This window comes from Myotis nattereri (genome assembly GCF_964212035.1).
Source record: "Myotis nattereri genome assembly, chromosome: 7".
NCBI lineage: Eukaryota > Metazoa > Chordata > Mammalia > Chiroptera > Vespertilionidae > Myotis > Myotis nattereri.
In genome coordinates, this window is record NC_138082.1 from 6,450,087 (window position 1) to 6,477,184 (window position 27,098).

A 27,098-nucleotide genomic window follows, 5' to 3' on the forward strand; every position below is an offset into this window, starting at 1 on the left:
CAGAGGTGCTTCCTCCAGGGCTTTCACCAGGCGGAGGCCCGGAAGCCTCCTCCTTTCTAACACACACACCCTTCCTGCCGTGAGCCTGCCTGAAGGGGGAAGCTTGCTCATGGCCTGGACACGCCGCTCAGTCTCAGATGTGAGAAGGGGATTCTAATGACTACCAAGCACACGAAGTAACTCACTTTCATTATAAAAATACTTTATTTAAATTACATTTACATACACAGAGGGACAATAATGCACTGACTTATTACATACAAATTCTGCTTCTCGACTATGTCTACAGTGTGAAGAGCCCCACTGCATTTTTGATCCTGTCTCAGGCTTATTTCCTCCCACCCTTGGCCTAGGTTACAATCCATGTGCACATTCATAGCATTTATTTTCTCCTAAAAGAAACTCTGTACATCTAACAAGTATTGTTATCTTAGATCCAAGAGCATTCAATACTCTAGTCCATATATACAGCTCCCAGCCCTCCTACATCCCTAGTGACCTTGCAATGGAAACCAGGCTATGCTATTGAGCATCACCCTCTCTTTCTTGTCAGAAAGCCACTGTCAAACACTGACAGCGCGCTTCTTAAGCTGCCTTGGAGCACAGTGTTCTGAAGTGAGCCCAGCCTCCCAGGTCTCAGTCTACGTGGCTAAGACACATACAAATGAAAAGGGAAAAATTAACTCAATGCTATGTCTTCCTACCATTAATCATTTTAAATCATTTTGTACAGATAAGTGAATTGCATAACTGTGCTGACATCAGAAATATTCCCGCTTTGTCTTTCCTTTAATCAGCAACCTCTTTTGTAATAGTAACAGGCACTAAGTAATAAATGGCTGACAATGACGATGTATGTAGAAATGTAACAAACATTTCTCTCAAATAATCATTGCTCAAGTTCTGTATTTAAGGAATTGTATTGAGAGAGCACACCTGTCTTACTACTGTATTCTGGCATCTATCACAGTGCCTGGTACAGAGCAGGCGTTTAACATATGCACAGATGAAGAAACAGTATGAGTGAAAAATCAGTGTATTCCACTCCAAACCACTCAAACGTTACTATAGTCCATTTCAGCCTGGGGACAATTGTACTAAAAATACTAAAGGAAAATGACAGGACAATATATAAAATCTTGTAGAAATAATAATTTTTACATACCTACCAAAAGATCATTATGATATGTTAAATACGAAATACACGTTAGATAATTCCAAAATTACCAATACTATTTGGGGGGTTAATAATAAGCCTTGAGACAAAAAGTACTTATCCACACACAGCAGCTGCCCAATGTCCCTTTCTTGGCTGAGGGGCCTTAAATAACACAGTAGGTGTACAACAGCCTCTGCGCCATTCTAATATTCCCGCTGTTCTGATAAATGAGAGACAAGTTGTAGGCAATATCTCTTCGTAAGTCTACCTGGTCAACCTCTATACCCTAGGGGGAAAAACACAAATGAGTTACTTATAACACAAGTGAGCAGATGCAAAAACACCTGTACTATCTAACAGAAAGGCACATAAAGAATGGCAAAGGTCAAACACAAAGAATCTTAAAAGCAGCAAGAGGAAGACAGTTACCTACATATACTTCTCTTCAGAAATTAAAATAAAAATTAGACTTTAAACACAGATTATCATAGTATTGGCAACACTTTACCCTATACAACAGTATCTTAAAAAACAAAACAAAAACCTACATTAATACTGGTCTTTCATCTTTAGAAAGAAATGTGTTAGTTACCCTTGAACTTGAAAATGAGCAATGACTATATTACTCAATATTCAGGCTTCAGGTCTACCAGCTATTACCTGTAAGCCACAGGGCTATCTTAGGATAACTAACATAGTCATACTCACAAGTCATATATGTCCACGTGGTTGCTGATCAAGAAAAAAGCCAGGATGGCAAAGATGGACTTGTTGCTGAACATTATTCCGTGAATGGATTCAATAGGGAAAAACACATTTTAACATGTCCGCTAAAACTTATTTCACTGCCTAGACCACAGCTCTGAGCTAGCTGCACTTCTCTGCATATGAGAGTAAATGGCACGATACCTCTACCACCATCGGAGGGAGCTCCAGGGCCCTGTGGTAATAGTGGATGGCAAGGTGGCTCAGCCCCAGCTGGTGAAAGCCGCGGCCCATATTGTAGAATGACTCCTGGCAAGGCCCACGTAGACTGAGGTAGCGATTAAGAAAGGAAAAGCCCTACCAAAAAGAAAAAGACAAACAGTTCAACATTTCACTCCTTTGACAAGCATGAGCTACTCTATGTGCCAGGTGCTGGGGACACAAATATTGAGAAAATACACAGCCGCACCCGAAAAGAACACCTGTCAGCACTGTGGGGTCAGTCACCGTGCGGCCAGAAGCTCTTCTGAGGGTGTAAAGATGTTTTAAGCAAAGGATAGAAATATTCATAGAAAACAGCCAATGTTACAGCTGGCTGTCAAAGGTCCAGTCTATAAAAACACAGGCTATATGTGTGGTTCTATGGCTTCAAACTGGCTTCTGTGGCATTGGAGGCCAGTAAACTTTCGGTCTGAAATATGTGTCTAAAAGCCTGAGCAGAATACAAAATGAGTCCTTCAATGATCATTTAGAAAGGTTTGTGCTCAGGAGCAAAATCACTTGGATACACCTAACCTTTCTCAGTAAATGGAACCTCTTATAAGTTACTTCTTAGGACCTTAGTAACCTCTAAACCCAAAAGCTTGGGTGTTGTTGTTCCCCCTGAAAGCTTCCGACGGAGAGGCCTTACGGAGACACTGATCTCAGAGCACAGCTGGGAGCATGCAGCCTCCTCGTGGTCACGGCGGCCACACAGCAGCTGCGCCCCTGCCTCTCCCCACATTCCCTCTCCCCTGGAAGGCAGCTGCAGCTCCTATCACCCACCGGAAGCTACAGACTGCAGTGCAAGTGTCCTGTGCAGTAAGTAAATATATTACTGAGAATTGAAAGTAAATCAATTAATTTGAGAGGCTAGAACTTAAAACGTTTAACCTACATAAGGGAGATTAATACAACAAATTCCCATTACCCATTATCTCTTGTTTTACCTCTCCCCCTACCATTTAAAACCTACTATTTAACTGTAAAAGTGATTTCAAATTTAGCTTCCAAATTGCGCTGAAGTACAGTAGGTCCTCACTTCATGCTATTGACAGGTTCTGCAACTTTCAGCAGAATGACATGGAAGGAAACCAGCTTACCAAAGGCTACATGAGGTCAACCCAAGGGAGTTCCCACAGCACGTCATCAGCATTAAAATGAAACAACGCTGAACAAGACCTATTCAAGGGCCCGATACATGAATTTTCATCCTACTGGGCCTAAAAACTACATAATGTAACTATTTACTAATGAGTTAATCCATAAAAATTCCCCATCTGGTGTTACCTCTCAACTCTGTGAGCTTCATGAGGACAAGAAATGCGGCCTGTGTGCTCACTCCCTGCTCTATCCACAGTGGGTATTCACTACGCATCTGCTCACATCTGTTTAACTTATAAACAAGCCTACACTGCTTGGTACAGAACAGTATCCACTAATAAAGGAAAAGAAGCTTAGAGAAAATGTAGACAGAATATTACAAATAAATGCCCCAAAAGGAAAAATTCAGGTTTTTAGGTGGGATTTTGTTTTTTCACTTTTCATTATGGAAAATTTTAAATACATAAAAGTAAAAAAGAAACACATTACAATGAACCCCAGTACCCAGTTTTAAAATTACCATTCTTTTAATTTAGGCGTTCTTTTAACCATTTTATTTTTTAAAAAATCATTTACTAAATCGTGCTACCTGACGCAAGCCAACACTTTCTTTCCTTCCCTAACTACTTAAACACACGTCTATGCATGCATCAAACCAGTGGTCGGCAAACTCATTAGTCAACAGAGCCAAATATCAACAGTACAACGATTGAAATTTCTTTTGAGAGCCAAATTTTTTAAACTTAAACTATATAGGTAGGTACACTGTTATTAACTTAATTAGGGTACTCCTAAGGCTTAGGAAGAGCCACACTCAAGGGGCCAAAGAGCCAGCCGTGTGTGGCTCGCGAGCCGCAGTTTGCCGACCACGGCACCAAACAAATTCACATAAAAAGTACAATCATAAAAACAGAAGTGTTGGGGATACAGTGTTGAACAAGACAGACAAGGTCTCTGATCTTGGGCTGTATGTTCTTGTTAGAGAAGACAAACTGCAAAAATGTAAACAAGAAAGCAAAAAGGCAGCTCCCAATCGCTGTAAGAAACGAAACAATTCTAAACGGGGGTGGGGAGCCTCTTTCTGCCCAGGGCCATTTGGATATTTACAACATCATTCGAGGGTCATACAAAATTATCCATTCAAGGACCTTAAAAATTAGTCTGCTACATTTGGTCAAACATTTAATTAGCTTACCCCTAATGCCTTGGCAGGGCCAGCCCACATGATTTTGTGGGTCTTTTACAGCCTGCAGGCCAGATGTTCCCACCCTTGCTTTAAAAGAACAATTTGTTGATGATGACTTAAGCAAACAGTTACAGCCCGGCCAGTGTGGCTCAGCGGTTGAGCATAGACCCATGAACCAGAAGGTCATAGTTCGATTTCTAGTCAGAGCACATGCCCAGGTTGTGGGCTCAATCCACAGTAGGGGGTGTGAAGGAGGCAGCCGATCAGCGATTCTCTCTCACCATTGATGTTTCTATTTCTCTCTGAAATCAATTAAAACATTAAAAAAAGAGAGAGAGAAAAGAAAAAAAAAGGACACTTGAAAAAAAAAAAGAGCCCTAACCAGTTTGGCTCAGTGACAGAGCGTCGAGGTCGGCCTGCGGACTGAAGGGTCCCAGGTTCGATTCTGGTCAAGGGCATGTACCTTGGTTGCGGGCACATCCCCAGTAGGGGGTGTGCAGGAGGCAGCTGGTCGATGTTTCTCATTGATGTTTCTAACTCTCCCTCTCCCTTCTTCTCTCTGTAAAAAGATCAATAAAACATATTTTTTAAAAAAGAAAAGTTACATATTCATACATTACTGAATGCATAATATTCAATATATTATTGAATATTATAATGTACAGGAGTACGTGTAGGTGTTGAGTCCATGAGGACTGAACAGAGGAGTAGGTGTTGGGGATTCCCAACACATGTATTAAGCAGGTGTGTTTTTTTTAAATCCTCATCCAAGGATATGTTTTTATTGATTTTTAGAGAGAGAAAAACATTGATGTGAGAGCGAAACATCAATCGATCGGTTGCATCTTGTACACGCCCCAACTGGGGATCGAATCTGCAACCTAGGTATGTGCCCTGACCAGAAATCAAACCAGCAACCTTTTGGTGTACAGGATGACACTCCAACCAACTGAGCCACCCAGCCAGGGCATTAGCAGGTATTACTTTTGAAGCAGGTTAACACATTAAGTATATTCATTTTTAAAAAATATATAATCACGTAATGAGAAACCCAATTTAATTACCTGCACAATAAGAGCATGTCTCTTTAACACATACTTCTGAGAGGCCATGTGAATGAAGGTTAGCCCTATGCAGATGCTGTAGAGAGGGTCATGGGGGTGGGTGCGAAAGGCTTGCACATACTGGCCTGAAAAATGAGCAGTGATATCAGATGGTGTGATGAGAACATAGCCCCTTATTTCTTCAAATGTATTTATTCTAATACATTTTAAGGGTAAACAAACATTAGTGGTAGTTAACATATGCAGATTTTACTTTTTAAAAACATGTAACAAAATTAGAAGGATTTAGCCATGAATGTATCCAAACCATAAAGATTAAACATGAGTAACTAAAAATAACCTTCTCTTAGGCACAACTGGACATTTTCACAGAGTCATACTTCCAAAATGAGTAATTTATCAATTATGATCATAAACCTATCTTACGATCTTAAATCTATTTAAAGAGCAATGGAGGAATGTGTCTCTTGATTACTTCTTTTGGAAAATTAATTATCTGTTTTAAAAAATCAAGTGGAGCCGAAACTGGTTTGGCTCAGTGGATAGAGCGTCGGCCTGCGGACTGAAAGGTCCCGGGTTCGATTCCGGTCAAGGGCATGTACCTGGGTTGCGGGCACATCCCCAGTAGGAGATGTGCAGGAGGCACCTGATCGATGTTTCTCTCTCATTGATGTTTCTAACTCTCTATCTCTCTCCTTTCCTCTCTGTAAAGAATCAATAAAATATATTAAAAAAAAAATCAAATGGAATGGATCATGGAGGTGAAAAAAATAATTTTGTTTTTTGGATAATAGGTGTTTTTTTTATAAATGTAGCAACTACTTTGTTTTTCCTTAGAAAAGCTAAATGTATTGAATAATAAAATAAGATGTTGGGTTTTTGTGAATTCCATATAATTTACATGTACAATTATCTCATGTCAAAAGCTTACCAATATGTGATGTGGAAATTTACGTGGATTTTTCTTACAAAATGATACATAATTTATCACATACAGATAAAACCTCTATTCCTCCCGCTCCCATTCCGGAAGGAATGGCACCATAAAGTCTCTTTGGCAACACAGAGGGCAGACTGCCATTTGGACTTTCTGTTCTTACCTTCTCTAAGTTTCTAAATGTAGAAAAATAAAATTAATTGTATTTTATATTTTCTTAATATTAAATTAACAATTCCAAAAAGCACCCAGTGGAGGAGAGTTTCACTGTCTGATGCTCCAACACCAGCCACGCAGTTTATTCAGAAGTGCGCTTGGCAATGCCAGCTTCTAGGCAGCAGAGGCACGGCCTCACTTTAACTGTAAACATTTGGGTGGGCATTTTCCCCTTGGTTTCTTCTGACTCCACTCCTTACTATAGAACTTTGTTACACATGATTAATGAATTTTCCCCAAGTTTAATTACCATTAGTAAGCACTATGCAAATAAATCTTGATATAAAGACTTTTCTCCCAAAGGAATAAACTATCAGCAAATCTTAAATCCTTTTTTGTGCTACAGCAAATTAAAATCAGGTGGCAAAACATCTCTAATTAATGAAAATTATTTTTAAAACAAATAAGCCTAAGTAAGGAGAATGGCTGGCCTTTAAAATAAATTCTAAGACTTCAGCCTTTTTAAACCAAAGCTTCATAAGAGAAAATAATATTAATTATTATTATTGCTAACACAGCCACTTACTATATGTGCCAGGCACTGTTTTCAGTTCTTTATATTAACTCATTTAATTTTCACAATAATCTACATGGTAAGCTCAAGTGTTCTCTCCGTTTCAAGGAAAAGGAACTGCGGCGGAGGGAGCGGAGGGAGGATAACTCGCAGCTGGAACTGTGGCTCAGACCCAGGCACCTGCACATGAGGCCAGGCTCTCGACCACGCCTCAGACTTGACCAAGTCCTGTGCCAGGACACTCACCAAGGGCATGCTTGAAACTGCCAGACACGAAGGCATTGTGTCCGTTTAGGACGCACAGGGCGTGGTTCTCGGGGTGCTTCAGCATTAAGCGGAGGCAGAAGCGATGGTGCCGCACTTCCTGGGAGTGCATGGTGACCTGATTGAACATGTTCCAGAGGTGGGGCCGACTGACATTCTCCATCACCATTACCCTGAAATTGAAGGACGACGGTGAGGGTGAAAAACAAGGTAAAGAGAAGACCTTCTTCATTTCTAAGAATGAAATCCTTCAGTGCTGTCCCACCACATTGCCATGTACCATCCCCCCAAAAGGGCCACTGCAATTTAAGCAAACCCTTTCACACACTGAAAGATTCTCCCAGAAAATGCTACTTAAGTCAGTATTTCTACATCTTGCTTCTGCTTCTTAACATAACTTTTAAATAAAAAAACGGAACCAAGTGCCTTACGTTTCACTTTTTGTCTCCCTTTCCACAACAGCTGCAGGACAATGATCACTGTAATAATAATGTGTGCCAGGCATTGTTAAAGGACTTTATATACATAACTCATTTAATCCTCACAATAATCCTATGAAGTGGTAGCATTATGATGTCCACTTTATAAAAGGACCTTTTATGAAGAGGTTAGGTATGTGAGAGTGCATGTTCTTGTATATTGCCTCTGTGGCTCACCAGTGAACTGAATCAACCAGTAGGCACAGGAGAGCTAAAATCAAACAGCATATTAACCCTCGAACACCAGAATCTAACTTAGCGGTTCTCAACCTGTGGGTCTCGACACCTTTGGAGGTCGAATGACCCTTTCACAGAGGTCACCTAAGACCATCCTGCATATCAGATATTTATCTTACGATTCCTAACAGTAGCAACATTACAGTTATGAAGTAGCAACGAAAATAATTTTATGGTTGGGTCACAACATGAGGAACTGTATTTAAAGGGCCAGACGGTTGAGAACCACTGATCTAACTGAAAATAAATATGCCGTAGCGAAGAATCTAGCTGAAATCAGCTATTGGAAAGTCACCTGATATAGTTGTATGCCTTTCTGAAATTTTTGTCCAGAATTGCTGCAGAGAGACCAAAGTATTCTAGTTCTTTGCGTTTTTGTCTGTCATCATAAAATGGACAATATTCCAACGCAGAATCCACAAGTAACTCAGCCTCTTGGAATCGGGACAGCTCACACAAGGAGAATATGGCCTTCAACAGGAGGTTCCACCACTCCTCCTTGGTCATGACACTCGTGAGGACAGCAAATATTGCTGAAATAACACCAATGGAGATTAGTCAGAATATTGTATGTATTTCCAGAAATAGCAGTTTCAGGAAAAAAATCCCTATGACTGATGTTAAGGTTAAATTGAATCCCCAGGGTCCAATGGCCTAAATCCTTGCCAGCACTCTTGTGACAATGATGAGAAGGGGTGGCCTTTTTCCACTCCGACTCCACCCTCTTCTGCTCTGCCTCCTGAAAATCTGCACTCACTTCTGACTTGTCGACAAAGCCCAGCTACCTCGGTGCTGCTAATGCCTGTGAGGATGCCTCCAGGCAGGACAAGAGTGCTGTTCAGGACCGAGGTCAGATGAGAGTCTGCACATACAAGGCATCAAATGTTTGCTCAGCAAAGGACTTCAAATTCATACTTTGAGATTCAGATTGTCTTTGACCTTTATGTTGTCTCAATTTTCTTTTTTGTTTGGTCTTAAAATTTCTCTTTTCCTTCATTCCCTTATTTGTCAGTAAGACACCTCCCTTTTATAACCTTTGTGAAGTATCAAAAGCCATAAAATTTTTTTAGTCCTTAACCTACTAATTCTCCTTTTGGGAATCTATCCTAAACAGCTAGTCAAAAATATAGATAAATCTATAGATATGAAGATGCTCACTACAGTATTATTTATAAAAGAAAATTATCAGCCCTGGCCAGTGTGTCTCAGTTGGTTGGGCATCATCCCATGCACTGAGAGGCTGCTGGTTCAATGCCCAGTCAGGGCACATGCCTGGGTTTTGGGCTCCATCCCCAGTAGGGAGTGTGCAGGAGGCAGCCAATCGATGTTACTCTCTCATCAATGTTTTTGTTTCTCTCTCTCACCCTGTCTCTAAAAAATCAGTAAAATCATATTGGAAAAAAGAAAAAGAAAATTATCAGAAACAACCATGCATCAAAAAAAATAATGAGGGAATGGGCAGATAAATCATGGCACTGCTATTCAATGGACTATTATACATTCTTTAAAGAAAAAATCAACAATGAGCCTGAAATGAGAAAATACTGAAAGAGAAAATACGCAAGATCAGATATGGAGAAAAATGTAATTTAAGGAAACACAGTGCAAATACCTGAGCTCAGAGTCAGTGCGCTGGAGATGGCAGACTCTGAGCTGGACGAGGAGCAGCTGCCCTCACCCCTCCCAGGCAGCACCTTGCTTACTTTATATCCTTATGTCATCCCAACAGATTCATCTCTTCCAGATTCTGAAACCCTGTCTGTGGCTCACGGCCATGACAGTCACATGATTTAATAGACCTGGCCGGTTTGGCTCAGTGTTTAGAGCTTTGGCCTGCAGACCGCAGGGTCACGGGTGCGATTCCCCATCAAGGGCACGCACCTGGGCTGCAGGTTCCATCCCTGGTCCTATGTCAGGGTGCATGCGGGAGCAACCAATCGATGTAGATGTCCCTCTCTCTCTCTTTCCCTCTCTTCCTCCCTTTCTCCCTCCCTCCTTCTCCCTCAATTCAACTCTCTCTAAAAATCATTGGGAAAAATAAAATATCCTCAAGTGAGGATTGACAACAACACAAAGACTTAGTAAATGTCTATTGAATTAACAGTGAAATAATTTTCTGCCGGGTATCTCCAGTTTATAGCCTACGTCTTTTCCAAAGTCTCTAAGTAATAATCTCATCTAAGCATATTTGATGCTTTTCCAGGTAAAAATAGATGCCTTTTAAAGTTGTGTTATTTGAGACCCAGTTAAAGCAACTTAATTTCAATTTCTATGACGAATGTTGCATTTGTCAAAAATGAATTTAACAAAGAATGGGACATATGTCATTGCAGTGACTGGACAAACACAGTAACTTGCACTGTCATCTAGTCTTTTCAAATTTCTTAAAATGAGGTACATTATCTTCCTAAAGTCAAAATTAAAAGTTCTGTTTACTTTTTTAAACAGAAAAACTAAGCAGAGTTTTTCCTTTTAATATTTAAAAATTATTTACATATGGCCGTCCTTTTTCTTTAAACACCAAGTAAGTTTTATTATATTTGAAGGATTTCAATTAGAAAATTTCACTTTACTTGAAAAGGTTGTATTTTCAATCAGATTACTACTGTCAGGTGTTACTTCATGAGTCATCTTATCAACTCAGCCACGTTTTACGTAATAAAGCAAATGAAAAGTAATTACCTTTGGTATCACAATTTGCTGTCTCTTGGTCGTTGTTGTCTGATATTTTGTCTCGTGACACTTTAATAAGGTAGAGGTGCCTCTCTCCAGACTTGGAACTGGATATCAAACAGACTTGGGCTTTATTCATTGCTACCTGAATTAAAGATAATTTGACATTTTTTGGTCATAAAATTTTTAATAAAATCTATGGGCCACAGTCACATAGGTGTGCCTGAAAGATTCTTAAGTAAGGAAAAACGAGACCAAGTTACTGTGTATATAAACATCTAAAAAAAGACTGAATAGACATTTTTTCTTACTAAAGAAATTTGCGTCATGTTACTCACAAAGAGGGCAATTAACATCAATGTTATAACACATATAAACACCCACATAACCACCTCCCTGCAAAAATGCTATACTCTTGCCGAAACCGGTTTGGCTCAGTGGATAGAGCGTCGGCCTGCGGACTGAAAGGTCCCAGGTTCGATTCCGGTCAAGGGCATGTACCTGGGTTGCGGGCATATCCCCAGTAGGAGATGTGCAGGAGGCAGCTGATGGATGTTTCTCTCTCATCGATGTTTCTAACTATCTATCCCTCTCCCTTCCTCTCTGTAAAAAATCAATAAAATATATATTTTTTAAAAAGTTCGAATTTAATAGAGTGAAAGAGAGTTATAAAACAGCTATAATCTTTATTTAAGTCATATTCTAACCATTGAAAAAGTCAGCAAGGCTACATAAAGATCATCACCCACCTTTAAAAGCATGGCTAGCATGGTAAGCAGGGTATCCATGTAACCATACATTTTGCCTTGTGAAAACAGTAGAGTAGAACGATGAAGCAGTAACTTCAGCTCCTAAATAAATATGCACATGACAGTCAGGGACAAGATTCCTTTGCTATCAGGTGTTTTGTCTTAAAAACCAAAGCTTAAGAATATTTGCTTCATGATCTTTCACTATATTCGATGCATTCTTCTAGAAACTGCCATTTATAGCGTCTAATGAGTGGCTGAAACTTAAGACTCACAATCATTTTTCAAATCCACTGAACTTAACACACTGAAATGGAAGCTGGAGTTCGCCGCAGGACCTCCTGAATGAGGAGGAAGCTGGGACCCACTCGCACCAGGAAAAGCTTCCTTCCGCGCCCGGCCTACCTGCTGCGCAGCGTTGGCATCCTGTGCCAGCGTGTCTGGGTCATGCATGGGCTCCAGGGCTTCCAGCGCCCTCTCGGGCCGGCCCAGCTGCTGCTGCAGGGTGGAAAGGGAAATCCTTGCGTCCAGGTGCAGGGGGGCCAGCTCCACCACTTTGCCGTAGCTCTCGGCAGCGCGCTCCATGTAGCCCAAGGCCTTGAGGCATTCTAGGAGGCAAGGAACGCACACACATGACTACACAGTGCTAAGCTGGCCAGAATTGTTTCTCCATTTTTAAAGAAATAGTTTAGCAATATCAAAAGAATTACAACAAAAAATGTGTGAGTATTTCTAGCACCTTAAAACAACTGTCGGCACTAATTTCTATCCACTGATTGACCAATCCATTGAATTCCTAACTAAATTCAAATTGCTACAAAGATATAATCAGCCTACACATGTACTTCAGGGTTCTGCTATATTCACTTAGCATTATGCTTTCAACATTTTCCCGTTTTCATCAGCATTTTGAATGATTATAATATTCAATTAAATAGATTATTTACTTACACGTATTATTTGACATTTAGGTTATTTCCAAATTTTTACTCTAAACTGCAGTAAACATCTTCATGTATGTAAGCCAGAGCTCACAAATTGGTGGACCAATTTAACCTACTGATGTGTTTTGTTTGGCCACTGAGTTAAAAACAATAAATTGTCTACATTTTTTAAAATTAGGATTTTTATGAAACCCAGTTACTAGCTTCTTCTGAAGAATGTGGACTTGACAACGGCGGGTCCCCTCCCTCATGGCACACAAGCACACGCTGGGGAACAGCAGCATCTCGGGCAGGACTCTCCCTGCTCCCCTCCCAGCCTAACTGTCGTTACTGCCAGGCTCCTGAGTTCTGTGATCCCCAATCCCACACCTCACTCAATTATTTCCTTGGGATAAGTTCTCAGAAGTGAAGTTATTAGGCCCCATTCTTCAAATGTTATGCCAATCAATCATTACGTTTTACATCTAAACTTGAAAACAAATCCCTGTAGCATTTCTCCTCTCCACCCTAATAGCCACAGCACTAATTTAGGCCCTTCTCATCATTTTTCTTTTTCACTGCAATTATATGCTAAAATGATGCTTTTGCCCAATTGCTTTCTCGAATCTCAAATTCCTCAAATCCCTCCTATCATCTTTAGGCTAAACTCTGCTAATAAGGAAGACTACTTACTATGAATGGTTCATCACAATGGTATTTCTCATTTTTTATTTTTCACTTTTAAAGATATTTTGTTATTATGCTATAAGCATTAAATTACTGTAATGATCGCTTATATAACGAGCCCAAATTTCTTTATGATTTTTAAATGATTCTGAGGTTTTATCTTCCACTCATGTCAAGCGACACAGGCTCAAAATGGAAACAGCATGTCTCAGCATCATGCTCATAGTTAAATACGATTTGAAATACCTACTCTTAGTAACAGGAGCAGGTTCAATATTCCAGCCTTAGGAAAGCAATAACAATCCCAGCTCTCTGCTCATGTCTTTAAAATCCAAACACCACACATACCATAGCTTTATGATGTTGGTTACATTTGTATTCATATTTACCCAGGAAACTGTTATCTTCCTTATTATGTGCTCTCTTTACTATTTCATATCTATATGTCTCAAAATATCTAAAAATGTCAATCAAGGCTTCTCCAGTAATAGAGAACTTTCTTCCATATGTAATATTTAAGAACTACTTAAACTTTCTGCCATCATGTAGTATTTTAAACAAGACTATTCAAATTTTAATGCATCTTTTATGTTGATTCAATAGAAAATGCTATTAGAGTATTTTTGGCTTTTGTGTTTCTTGAAGAGATTTAGTTGTATTTCTTAAGCTATTTTTCTACTCTAAATAATTTATTTCTTAGTATGGATGTAGATACAAAATTTATTCAGATTACTGTGGACTTGGAAATAAAATGACAGATAAAACCCAATCTTGAGCACATTTTTTGGCTCAAAGAGCTTTGAAAATACGTTAATCTCTCCCAAATAACATATTAAATATAAATCTGTAAAAGTTTTAAAAAAATTAGAACACCCCAAATCTGACAACCTAGAAAGCAGAGGCGATGATTAAGACAGGTAAGCAGCGGTATTTAAGGTATTTTTAACAGGAATGTGTTAATCCCGCTTCACTCTGGCAGCAGGAAAGGAATCCTTCCTCCAAGCCTCAGGGAGGGGCAGTCACTGAGTGACTTACCAAGACCATTTAAAATACGGGCTTTCGGAGAACTGCCCTGAGACCACCTTCACTAAGACCTACTATCCTGGGGAAGCAGTAATGACTACTATTCTGGGGAAGTAAACTCTTGTCTCCTGATGATTAACCCTCTCCCTCCCACAGGGGAGCATTACCTGCATGCCGCAGCCAAACCACTGCGAGGTTGTACCTTTCGGAACAGACCAGCGCGCTAAGGAGAGGAAGCGCAGAGCTATATTCCCCAACATCCAGGAAAGCCTCGGCGACATCCAGATAGAGGTCTCCCATGTCTTCAGGGTTCTGCTCCACCAGGGTTGTCAAGAGAGGCTAGACCACAAGATGTAAGCCTGAAGTCAATCTTCAGTACAAATGTGCACATCCACGTCTATTGCTCTTTTCCACACACACCCGTCATCAGGGGCAAGCCTAGGAGAAGGCTTCATAAAACAGCTCTCAACCCCCATTTCCTATTCGCTTCTGAGCCTCTATTCAAGAGCTCCTGCTGCCAGATCCGCTGTCCCACATCACCCGAGGCCTGCATAAGGCAGGTGGGAGCAGCTCGGCAGCGCTGCTCTGTGGTCCTCCTCGGGCAATTCAAGCACAGACCTGCCTCAGACACCTGCATGGCTGACTTCCTTCAGGCCACCATTCAAATGTGTCCTTCCCAGGGAGGCCTCTCCTGACCACCCTATTTCACACTGCAACTCCTCCCACCCCAACATTCCTTCTTCTCCCGTTTGATTTTCCCCCAGAGCATTTATCACCAACTGACATCCTATTATCTCACATACTAATTTTGTTTATTATCTATCTAACCCCATCAGGACAAAAGACTCATGTGGGCAGGGATTTGCATATTTTATTCAATACCTATCCTGAAGTCTGCAAAGTAAATGCCCATTTTTTAAAATTTAATGAAATTGGTCAGAAATTACCAATTGTCTAGGACCCGATCTCAATTCTGATCTCTGCACTGCGATCATTTTAAAAGAAGAACCAAGTATGCTAAGCCCTGTTCCAAACACTCCTGGCTTTTCTAAGACGCCGCACGAAGACGCTGAGAGCGACTGCCCGGTTATTCAGAAACATGAAATCTAAGGTTGACAGACAATTTCCCGTCACCTGGAGAAATCACTGCGAATTAGAGCTGAAGAACCGCAAGTGCAGACCTTCACGTGACTTACATTAAGTGGTTCGAGGATGTTGAGGTGGACAAGGCAGACCATCAACTTCACCGTGATGTCTATTGGCACCCCCTCAGGGATGGTGCAGGTCACATTCTCAGCAGCTGTGGATCAGACAGACGGGCAAAGCACTTCCTATCGCAAGTGTAGAATGTGGTCAAATGAAGCAAACTGTGTCTTCTATGTAAGATCTCATTTACGTAATTCAAAGCAAATGATTCTGTGTCAATTCTAAACGTGGCCAACTCTAGTCCTGGGTACTTACACCTCCTTCAGTGTGTCTTTTGGTAGCAATTATGCTTCATATTTTTTTCCTAATATGTAAACCCTACATGGACTCCCACACTTTCTTTCAAATCTACAAAGAACTAAAAAGACTAAAAGACAAACAAGAATATACGAACTCTCTTTTCTTCTTAAATTCAAAAGCCTCCTTTAGTCTTCACTACAAAGCCAAGTGAGAAAGGGATAGAATAATACAGTGCTGAACTTTGAAGTAGAACTTTTTCAATGCTTATGTTCAGGTAAATTAGTAGAGAGCATTTTAAGTCCTTTTTGAAAAGTAAATTGCTTTGATAAGCTGTTCAGGAACCCAGTCTTCCTTCACGTAGCACTAAAAAGACCCTGGGTCAGCCCTAGCTGGTTTGGCTCAGTGGATAGAGCATCAGCCTGTGGACTGAAGGGTCCCAGGTTCGATTCCGGTCAAGGGCATGTGCCTTGGTTGTGGGCACATCCCGGTGGGGGTGTGCAGGAGGCAGCTGATCGATGTTTCTCTCTCATCAATGTTTCTGGCTCTCTATCCCTCTCCCTTCCTCTCTGTAAAATAAATAATCAATGGAATATATTAAAGAAAAAGAAAAAAAAAGACCCTGGGTCAATAGAAAAGCCATGTTCAAAAGGACGTACTGAAGAATAAAAGGGACTGAAAACAACATTTTGGAAAAGATTACGTGTACGTGAATAATCACAAGAAAAGATGTGATCTCTCTCTTAGGAAAAAATGCTTCTTGGGAAAACTTGCTATGAAAAGAGTAACTGTCAGGTCCAACACGAACAAGGGAGGATTCTACACACTTTCCAGGAAGAGAAACTACAACCTGCATTCTCTTCTGAAGTGCCTTCTTCCGAAGCTCTTTTTTCTAGCATGATTCCAGAAAAATCCATAATTACCTACAAGAATTGAAGGAGGGAGAGAAAATAATACAGTAGGTATGTATAAAAAACCTTTTCACAATGCAAAGGTTTCAACAGTTAAGTCAAATATTCCTTACAACATATAAATGAGCTATAAAAAGCATCATTAAGTCTCTTTAATATAAGGAACCACTGTGACACATTAATATTTTTATATAATTTTAACGAATGCTTAACTGCAGACATGTAATTCCTGTATCAAAGCAATCAACTTTTCCCAACAGGTTAAGAACTGAATGACAGCACTTGGTCTGGCTGAGTCTTGCCACCCTGAAGTACAGCTCTGCCTGGCACCTTTTACCAGGTGACAACTACATTTTATATTTCATATGGAATCAGTATAGAATCAGAAATGTTTCCATACGTATTTATTTACATAATTTAGCACATAAGTAACATATATAACTAAAATGAGAAACTGTCTATTTGTAAAAATTTCTAGAACACAGAAATGAGTTTCAAACCTAAAGAGAAACACATGTTCCTACCTCCAGAGCTTTGTCGTACTGTTTGTTAGAAATGTACAGTTCAGCTCCTATGTTAACATCTTCCATGGAGACTAGGCCCTGGTGTTTTGAGAAAGCTTCTTGAATTACATTAATAGCTGAGGTAACATCATTGGCTTCATAGTAACTCCTAAACAGGTAAATGACAAAAGGATAGATTATAAAATTCATTTATTTGCTTAGGCCCTGCAGCTGATTTTCATTTTCTTAAAATTTGAGAAGAGAAGCAATCTTTAACATCAGAATCAGAGCTGATTCAGAGAAAGATGTCCAATGTCAGCATAACAACGTCAATGTCAATACCTCTCTCCCACCGCTCCCACACCATCCACTCACCCTCTGTAGCCCAACACCAACACTCCTCCCTCCAGGGGCTCTACACAGCATTGGTCCTAGCCCGCCTCAGTCTCTGCACCTTCCGGCCCTCACCCCCTCCTTCTCCGTGGTCCAGCACTGTAATTACTTCCTGCGCATCTCCTTAATACTCCGCCCTTCTCTCCCTTTATCAAAATCATATGATAAAACTCCAAATATTAGTATACCTGCTTGTTACTCCAAACGTACCTGCTCCCCACCACCAGCTGCCCACGCTGACTGGACTCATTCTAAATGAGTGACCACTAGCCTCCAGCCGCCCGGTCAGCAATCCTGACATGTTACACTGACACTGGGCATCTTTCTCTGCATCAGCTCTGATTCTGATTTTAAAGACAACTGCTTCACTTCTCATCATTTCCCTGCCCGGTGACACTCTTCCCTACTGTCTGCTCCCATACCACCTTCAGCTCACTCTCAGGTCAGTGAGACTGTAACATAGGAAATGAATCCTCCTCCAATCACCCTATTAAAATGACACACTCCTATTCCTCAACTTCCTATCCCCTTCCCTGCTTTGGTTTTCTTCATATTACTTATCAACACCTCACAAACCATACAGTTAGTTGTTCATTTGATCACTGCCTATGTCCCCCAACTAGAATGTAAACTCTACAAGGGCAGGGAATGTTAACCCTTTGCGGTCGTATTAAATATGGACATGGGTGTCGTACTGGTCGGAATTAATTTCCATTGAAAGAGCAGTGATACATAACATGCAAGATTATGTAGGATCAACGAGATTTATTAATTCTTTTTTGGAACTACGTCACTACTAGTAGAATCACTACAAACGTTATCACTTTCTACGTCAGAGTCAGTATTCAAGGTGCCAAAATAAAACTCTTCATTGTTACTTTCAGATTTGTAGTACACTTCTTTCGGTAACTTTCTTTTTGCCATTGTGGAGTACTATTTTGAAATATCTTAACAAGCGAGAATGCCTAATTACAGTTAAACGTAATTTGTAAAGCTTTATTTGAAATTCTGCAAAGTATCTCCGAAGCTTGTCGATTTCTTCACTCTCAAAAGGCGACTGACTCGCCACGGTGTTTTGCATGGCGAGTGTGGAACGACCGCGTTTGTTTATATTGAGTTTCGATATCTCCGATTTGTCGGGGCAATGTTTTGGTTCGTGACAAGGTCGCTTAGACACTTAAGAGCTTTCAGAGAAATTATGAACTGATACATGAATGAATAGAGTTAAGATTCGTACGGTTCCTTGCTGTGGTGGCTGAGAGTAGACATATGACCGGAACAGAAAAAAGCTTTGGTGGCTGAGAGTAGACAAACGACCGCAAAGGGTTAAAACTCATCTAAGACTGGATCTCCTGGTGCTTGTACAGTGCCTAACACATCTACACTAAAAAAAGAGAAAGATGCAAACTAACCATCACTCCATCACTGCTACACCCACAAGCCAGGCCCACCAGCCAATCAGGAGTGAGTATGCAAATTAACCCAACTAAGATGGCAGCGGCCATGGAGCTGGAGTGAGCAGGAGGCTCTGGTTGCCCCCGGCGATGGAGGAAGCCAAGCTTCATGCCTGCCCTGGCCAGACCTGGGCTCCGCTCAAGGCTACAAAGTTTCAATTATAGAAGATAAATAAATCCCAGATACCTGCTTCCAGCCCCCCCCCCCCCCAAAAAAAAGAAAAAGAAAAAAAGGAGAGGCTGGGAGCTTGGGTAGCTGGGGGGCGTGGCCAGCCTGAAAATGGCCATCAGCCCCTCACCCAGGCTGGCCAGGCACCCCAGTGGGACCCCAACCCTGATCCGGGACACCCTTCAGGGCAAACCAGCTGGCCCCCACCTGTGCACCAGGCCTCTTTCCTATATAATGAAAGGATAATATGCAAATTGACCCTAATAGCAGAACGACTGGGAAGGACTGGTCACTATGACACACATCGACCACCAAGGGTCAGACGCTCAATGCAGGAGCTGCCCCCTGGTGGTCAGTGCGCTCCCACAGGGGGAGCTCTGCTCAGCCACAAGCCAGGCTGATGGTTGCCAACACAGCGGTGGTGGTGGGAACCTCTCCCACCTCCTCAGTAGTGCTAAGGATGTCCGACTGCAGCTTAGGTCTGCTCCCCTTCAGCTTAGGCCTGCTCCCCGCTGGCAAGTGGACATCCCCTAAGGGCTCTCGGGCTGCCAGAGGGATGTCTGACTGCCAGCTTAGGCCCGATCCCCTGAGGAGCGGACCTAAGCTAGCAGATGGACATCCCTTGAGGGGTCTTAGACTGGGAGAGGGCACAGGCCAGGCTGAGGGACCCCCCAGAGTAATTTATATTCAACAAATATTTCTGGTAGGGAATTAGAGACTGAGAGAAAGCTTCATCAATCAAAAGTTATAGTAACAAGATTTCCCTTTAGCAAAGACCTCTGAGGCAATGGCAGAACTGTTCATCATCACCCTGTCCCAAGAAAAGTATAAAATACACAGAGGAAAACAAATGTACTAGTAATTCATAAAGCAGAAGCTTACTGGGCGAGCACTTGTGACAGCTAGAGATCTAATTCATAACAAAATGCCTAGGAAGATCCTCAATGCTCTCATATACGTCAAGGATCAATTTAGGGCTGTGCCTTGCCTTAACCAATTTCCTAAAATGCTTCCAGGATGCCTACATAATCCATCCTTGGGAGCACACGGTGAGTTCACAGGTAAGCATCTGCATGACAATGGCTGTGGAATTAACAGGTTAACCCTAAGATACCCATATGAAGATGGTTAATGCTAGACTGAAATACTATCATAGGTGTCTCTAGAATAGAAAGCACACCACAAGGAATCACTTAGCCAAATGTTTCCTGCTTTGTTTTGCTGTACAGCATGTCAGAGAAGTAAATGCAGTTGGACATAATATTTTAGAATAAAATATATGCCAAGTCAGTAGTAGACGCTAACTATAAAGAAAATTTTGCATCTTAAAATGTTCTATTAGCTCAAGATAAAGCGATTCAGAAGATCCCAGATCACAAACATTTCATTAGCACATCTGCAATAGTTTAAAAGAATATTACTGCAAATGTATGTAACTTCAAAAAAGTTATGGAAAGCTGGGAGCCTAGTCACCCTTTCAAAACGTGCTCCTTTTTAACCTTCCGAGCACTTGAAAGGTAACTGTATATACACATTTTTCTAAACAATCACACAGTTGGATTGGGGGAAAAAACACACCAAAAACCCCAACCTACCTCTCCATGTAAGCAGATTAGAAAATACAAGAAGCAAAACCTCAATAAAAAGTAGATTTCTAATCAATGATGATTAATAACAGCATTTATGTACATTTCACTCCAACTTACTTTGCCATATCTCTAGCCAACTGCATAAACCGGTCTCCATCAGATGGAGACAAAAGGTTTAAGATGCGCCTATAGCCATCCATTGCCATTTTATGATCTCCCATCTGCTCATAAAGGCTTGATCGCTCCCACAGATAACGAACATTCGTAGGTTCATATTTAAGAGCTAAAGAGAAAAAAAGATAGATTAATCTTCAAATGGAGTTATGGCACCTGGTGTGACCTATCTTCTCTTTGGAAAATTTAATAAACTAATTCGCCTATGTAACTGTGCTGGTTGTTGGGGAAGAAATCTACCTTTACATGAACTCTCAGCAAGGTTTGACCTAAGACCAGACTGAACTTGAATTGTATTAACCTTCATCTGGTCACTCCAGTCTGACATGAGCCCTCAAGGAACAGCATAGAACCAAGCTTCATCTTGGTGGGAAGATAAACATTCTATTCTTGTACTAACTTGTGCAGTATTAGCTCATAATATAAAGTTGCTGATAAACATGAAAACAGATGAACCCCAAATACCTCTGATATAACAGAATACAAGGAATACTAGCAAATTTCAACTAACATCACCCCAAAATAGCAAGCATAATTATCAGGAAATCGATTATGTAACATTTTATAAAAAATGAGAAAACGTTTTAATTACCTTTTGTGTAGCAAAAAATTGCCTGCTTAATATTGTCTTGTTCCAGAGACATTTCTGCCAATCTAACCCATTCTTCAGTGTCACTAGGATTTAAATGTGCAGCAATCAACTCAAACTGCAGTGATTTCTCCATGTCACCTTGGTCCTCATATATCATGGCCAGAGTAGAGAATGGCTCATAAGCCAGGGGAGCTATAATGAATTAAAAAGAAAAAATTCCATTGGCTGAGGGAAGAGGCTTGAGCTGACATCAAATTATGTATGGATACTTCTTCTAATAGAAACTATTTAAATAACTCTATTGGAATTATATAAACTACTTAATGGAATTTAGAATAAACACTAGATTATATCTGCTTTATTATATTTTCACACTTTGGCATTTTTCAAGCATTCTCTTCTCTAAGCAAAGTGTAGTTTCATGAACACCCCTAACTCTCACCAGGCTCCCCTCCTGAAAACCCCCCTTTGCTAAGGAAAACTGCACCGTCAGCAATCCCCAAGGAAGCACCTTGTCTGATGATTTCCATGCACATCAAAATCGCTTCTTCATGTTCTCCCCGAGCGAAACGGATGTTGGCTTCACCCATTAGCCCTCTCAGAGCTCTGGGAAGTTTGCTCCGAGGCCTCTTCTCCTGCACAGAATGAAAAGGACATTCTGGTTAAAATACAGTCATGTCTTAGGTTTCCATTCCAACCACATTAATAAGTACAGACCATAACAAAACCGAAATTCTTCTTTAAAATGTTTCAATCTACACTCAGACCTAAGGACCAAATGGCTAAATTCAATCACAGAAAATAAGAAATTATTCTATGTTATTATCCAAAATAAGCACCTCAAATAATTAAAACAAAACAAAAAACAACAAAATTCCCTACAGTAGAAAGTTCAAAACACAGTAAAATATTTAAAGAAAGCAAAACCAAAGTGATCAGGAATTACTTATATTACTACATAGAATAAGTAACAAATGGAGAGCTGAATGCTGCAAAATAAATGTATATGCCAGGGGTCTTATATGATGCAATTCTAAAGATTGCATCTTTAAAGATTCCTCCTTTCAACTCTGTATACTCAGATTGAAGTTGTAAAAAATATCAACATGGACCTTTTAATAGCAAAACTATGGTACACTTTAACACATGAAATAATTAAGGTTTTACATTTTAAAAATCTCTAAGTGAAACACAAGAAACCAGTAACAGTAGTTGCCTCACAGATTTTCCCTTTCTTACAGTTTTCATTCTTTTCCAATGTCACATTTTTACATTGTTTCTATTACCAAATTAAGTGAGAATTTACTTTCATCATTTTCTTGGTTTCACGATTGAGCACCATCTCCAACACAAAGACATCGCCAGCAGTGGGCTGCTCGGGTGTTTCTTCTTCCTCCTCCTCCTCCTCCTCTTCTTCCTCCTCCTCCTCATCTTCATTCTCTCCAAGCATGAAAGCAAAGACCTTGTGAACTGACTTACTAACTCCATCTGATGTTTCTCCTGAAGAAAGACACATTGAGATTGGGGGGAAGGAGGTGGGGAAGCTTTAGAACATTCAGTAGTGAAAGCAAAACCAAAAAAAACAGTATTTTTGAAAGACAAATTTCTATCCCAGCGAACTTGAGAACAACAACAAAAAATAATAATAAATAACATAAAAAAAAAAAATAACACAGACAAATGAGCACTCCCCAAAAACAACCCAAGAAAGAAAGCTGTCATAAAGCCAGGTGCTTTACTCTGTAGGAATTGCCTACTCATCCTGTGGGCCTCACCTAAGTAAAATTAAATGGGAAATCAGAAGTGTACACAGTAACAGTTAAAAGCAGAGAGGGGAAAAAAGAATTTTAAGACATAGACCTAAGAATAAGCCTGCTGGTCTAGAAGCAGGTGGGACAGGACCAGGTGGGACAGAACCAGTGAGACAGGACCAGGTGGGACAGGACCAGGTGGGACAGAACCAGTGAGACAGGACCAGGTGGGACAGGACCAGGTGGGACAGGACCAGGTGGGACAGAACCAGTGAGACAGGACCAGGTGGGACAGGACCAGGTGGGACAGAACCAGTGAGACAGGACCAGGTGGGACAGGACCAGGTGGGACAGGACCAGGTGGGACAGAGCCAGGTGGGACAGGACCAGGTGGGACAGGGCCAGGTGGGACAGGACCAGGTGGGACAGGACCAGGTGGGACAGAACCAGTGAGACAGGACCAGGTGGGACAGGACCAGGTGGGACAGGACCAGGTGGGACAGGGCCAGGTGAGACAGGACCAGGTGGGACAGGACCAGTGAGACAGGACCAGGTGGGACAGGACCAGGTGGGACAGGACCAGGTGGGACAGAGCCAGGTGGGACAGGACCATGTGGGACAGGACCAGGTGGGACAGGGCCAGGTGAGACAGGACCAGGTGGGACAGGACCAGGTGGGACAGAGCCAGGTGGGACAGGACCAGGTGGGACAGGACCAGGTGGGACAGGGCCAGGTGAGACAGGACCAGGTGGGACAGGACCAGTGAGACAGGACCAGGTGGGACAGGACCAGGTGGGACAGGACCAGGTGGGACAGAGCCAGGTGGGACAGAGCCAGGTGGGACAGAGCCAGGTGGGACAGGGCCAGGTGGGACAGGACCAGGTGGGACAGGACCAGGTGGGACAGGACCAGGTGGGACAGGGCCAGGTGGGACAGGACCAGGTGGGAAGGGCCAGGTGGGACAGGGCCAGGTGGGACAGGACCAGGTGGGACAGGACCAGGTGGGACAGGACCAGGTGGGACAGGGCCAGGTGGGACAGGACCAGGTGGGAAGGGCCAGGTGGGACAGGGCCAGGTGGGACAGGACCAGGTGGGACAGAACCAGTGAGACAGGACCAGGTGGGACAGGACCAGGTGGGACAGGACCAGGTGGGACAGGACCAGGTGGGACAGGGCCAGGTGGGACAGGGCCAGGTGGGACAGGACCAGGTGGGACAGGACCAGGTGGGACAGGACCAGGTGGGACAGAGCCAGGTGGGACAGGACCATGTGGAATAGGACCAGGAGGAACAGGACCAGGTGGGACAGGACCAGGTGGGACAGGACCAGTGAGATAGCACAGTGATTCTAGGTGAGGCTTCTAGAGCCAGGCTGTCTGGTGTCAAACCTCCCCTCCATCTGCCTCGAGATGAGTAACCTCGGGCACTGAAGTCCGATGCACCGCAAGTCCTCACCGTAAAAGGGGTTAGTAACGCTTGCCTTCGTGCTGCTCGGAGGGTGAAAGGCGTTGTTACTTACATGCATTTAGAATAATTATCTGACCCCAACATGAGCGCAATACTATTTCACATTAAAATAGTATTATTATTTCAGAAACGAAAAATAACATGACATACTTTATATGAGAATTAAAAAAAGAAATCTAAAAAGGCTCCCAAACACTGATGTCAATTTGAAACATTTCTCCACAAAAATAACCCATATTCAGTAACTCAGTATTTACTGAGCACCTAGTATAGGCACTATGCTCCCAACTAGCCAGGAAACCGACAACAGAATGCCACTCGATGAAAAATGTTTTTGCTAAATTAGGTACTACTCTTTAAAATACACACACACACACACACACACACACACATTGTTACATTGCCTTCAGAGAGGAAGGAGCGGGAGGAAGCGCACCATCAGTGATGACAGAGGATCACTGACTGGCGGCTCCGCAGGCCCCCCACTAGGGGCTGAGCCTGGCCCCGGGGTCCACGCCCTTGGCCGGAGCCGGGACCCTCCGTCCCAGGCCGACCCTGCCCACGGAGCGGACCAGCGAGGGCCGCTGGGTGCCCTGAACCTTCCGCCAGGTGCCGCGACCGGACGCACCTTCGTTGGCGGCGGCGTCCTGGGCTTTGGCAGAGTCGGTCCCCGAGGACGACGGGGCTTCGGCGTCGCTGGGGCTTTCTTCGGCCGGTGGCTTGCCTTTCCCCTGAAGAGCCTGCGACGGGGAATTAATCAGCGACTCCACAAGCTGCCGGGCTGAGCTCCCTCCAGCCGAGAAGGGCTCTGCCTCACCCTGGGCACGGAAAGCCCGGGCGGGACCACAGGGCACGGGGACGCCAGCCCTCGGTGCCCTCAGAGCCTCCGGTGCCCTCAGAGCCCCCGGCGCGCTCCCGGCTCGGTCCCACCCGGCGGTCGGTCTGTGAAGCATAACAACAACAGGGCCGGGGGTTCCTATCCATCTGCCCGCGGCGGCCCAGCTTTTGGAATGAAAACAGGCGGCGCTACTCGCTGCACGAGTTAGGAAAGAATCGACCAATTATGTCAAAAGGTGCCATTGTATTTCCCCCAGACGTCGCCAACGAGAACATACGGAAAATTCAGGTATTTCTTCCTAAGTATGAAACATACGTAGGGGCGAAGATTCTGTTAGACACGAAAATTCACGTGGTTTTGTGTGTGTGTGGTTTTTGGTGGAAGATTACATCACACCATGGGGAGACCCCTCAGAAACGGGACCGCAAATCCCTCCGTTTAAACAGAGAGAAACTGCCCGGCCGACGGCTCCGGGGCTGAGCGCTGACCTGTGACCCCGGAGGTCACGGCGGGGGCACCTGCCCGGGGTCCGGGCTCCATCCCCGCGGGGCGCGTGCAGGAGGCAGCCCATAGGGGTCCTCTCCCATGGGTGTTTCTCTCTCCCCCTCTCCCCATCTCTGAAGTCAGTAAAAATGTGTTTTAAAAAACAGGCCAGTCTGTGCCATTTAAAATAATAATAATAATAAAAATAGAGAAACTGAGCCCTAAAGAAGCGAGGTGAGCCGCCGACCGGAAGGCACACAAACACTGGGCGGCAGAGCACGGCCAGCACCAGGCCCTCTGGCCCCGCTGCCCCCACGGACGGCCCCCCCCACGGCCCCCCTGGACGCCGGACGGCCCCCCCACGGCCCCCCGGACGGAACCCCCTGGACGGCCCGCCGCGCCGCCCCCAGGAACCAGAAGTCCGGCCAGAAGGACGGAGAAGAGCTTCCAACCGGGACAAAGCCCGCGGTGGGTGTGGGGTGAGGAGCTGGGCAGGGAGGGGAGTCCCCGGCCCGCCCGCCTAGCGAAGGGGTCCGGGCCCCCAAGTCTCTCCGCCTCAGGACGGGGCGGCCCCCAGCCCCGCGTCTCCTCACTTTCTTCTCGCGGGCCTTCCTCTCTTCCCTCCGCCTCTCGAACTCCTCGAAGGAGATCTTCCCCTCCAGGTAGTCGATGAGCTCGGGGCTGAACCCCGACATGTCGGCCAGGCCCGGCAGGCGGCCCCGGAGCCGGAGAGAACCCAACGGGCAGCGCCTCCCCACCCGACCCCGCGCCGGGAGCCGGGAGCCGGGAGCCGGGAGCCGGGAGCCGGGAGCCGGGAGCCGGGAGCCGGGAGCCGGGAGCCGGGACGCGGCGTCCGACCGGGAAACGGGCCCGGCCCGCGCCGCAGCCGCCGAGCTCGGGTTCCGGCGAGCGCTTGGCCCCCCCTCCTTCCGGACGGCGCCGGCGGACCTTCCCTTCCGGCGGGCTTTTCCGGAGGACCTTCCGGCGGGACCCTCCTTGCGCCCCGCCCTCACCTGCGCCTGGTTCAAGTCTCCCGCTTATTATTAGGTGATGGTGGGGTGCGGGGGGGGGAGGGGGGGACAACAAACAGGGCCTTAAAGAGATTTCTCTCACTGGATCATTTCCCGCAATCCTGCATCGAGATGCTCCCAGCC

The 27,098-nt window shown here is 43.6% G+C and overlaps 1 protein-coding gene across 1 annotated transcript; it reads right to left on the bottom strand.

Annotated features, from left to right (window-relative positions):
- Positions 1–188: 188 nt before the first annotated feature.
- On the bottom strand, positions 189–26,769 carry GTF3C3 (general transcription factor IIIC subunit 3). Its single transcript, XM_081095462.1, has 18 exons — positions 26,538–26,769; positions 25,252–25,363; positions 22,713–22,906; positions 21,918–22,041; positions 21,407–21,598; positions 20,758–20,923; positions 17,057–17,204; positions 16,472–16,544; positions 15,375–15,478; positions 14,346–14,517; positions 11,951–12,153; positions 11,546–11,647; positions 10,806–10,941; positions 8,419–8,656; positions 7,390–7,580; positions 5,477–5,601; positions 2,069–2,221; positions 189–1,445 (listed from the first exon to the last, which is right to left on the bottom strand). Exons 1-18 carry the CDS (start codon positions 26,637–26,639, stop codon positions 1,323–1,325), a joined length of 2,658 nt encoding a protein of 885 aa, XP_080951588.1. The 5' UTR covers positions 26,640–26,769; the 3' UTR covers positions 189–1,322.
- Positions 26,770–27,098: the final 329 nt, after the last annotated feature.

Coding starts and splice junctions, on each gene's coding strand:
- GTF3C3 (XM_081095462.1), bottom strand. CDS start 26,639: ATGTCGGGGTTCAGCCCCGAGCTCATCGACTACCTGGAGGGGAAGATC. Junction 16,545..17,056: donor AGTACGACAAAGCTCTGGAG/GTAGGAACATGT, acceptor CAATTCTTGTAG/GTAATTATGGATTTTTCTGG. Junction 8,657..10,805: donor AGCAAATTGTGATACCAAAG/GTAATTACTTTT, acceptor GTGTTATTTCAG/CAATATTTGCTGTCCTCACG.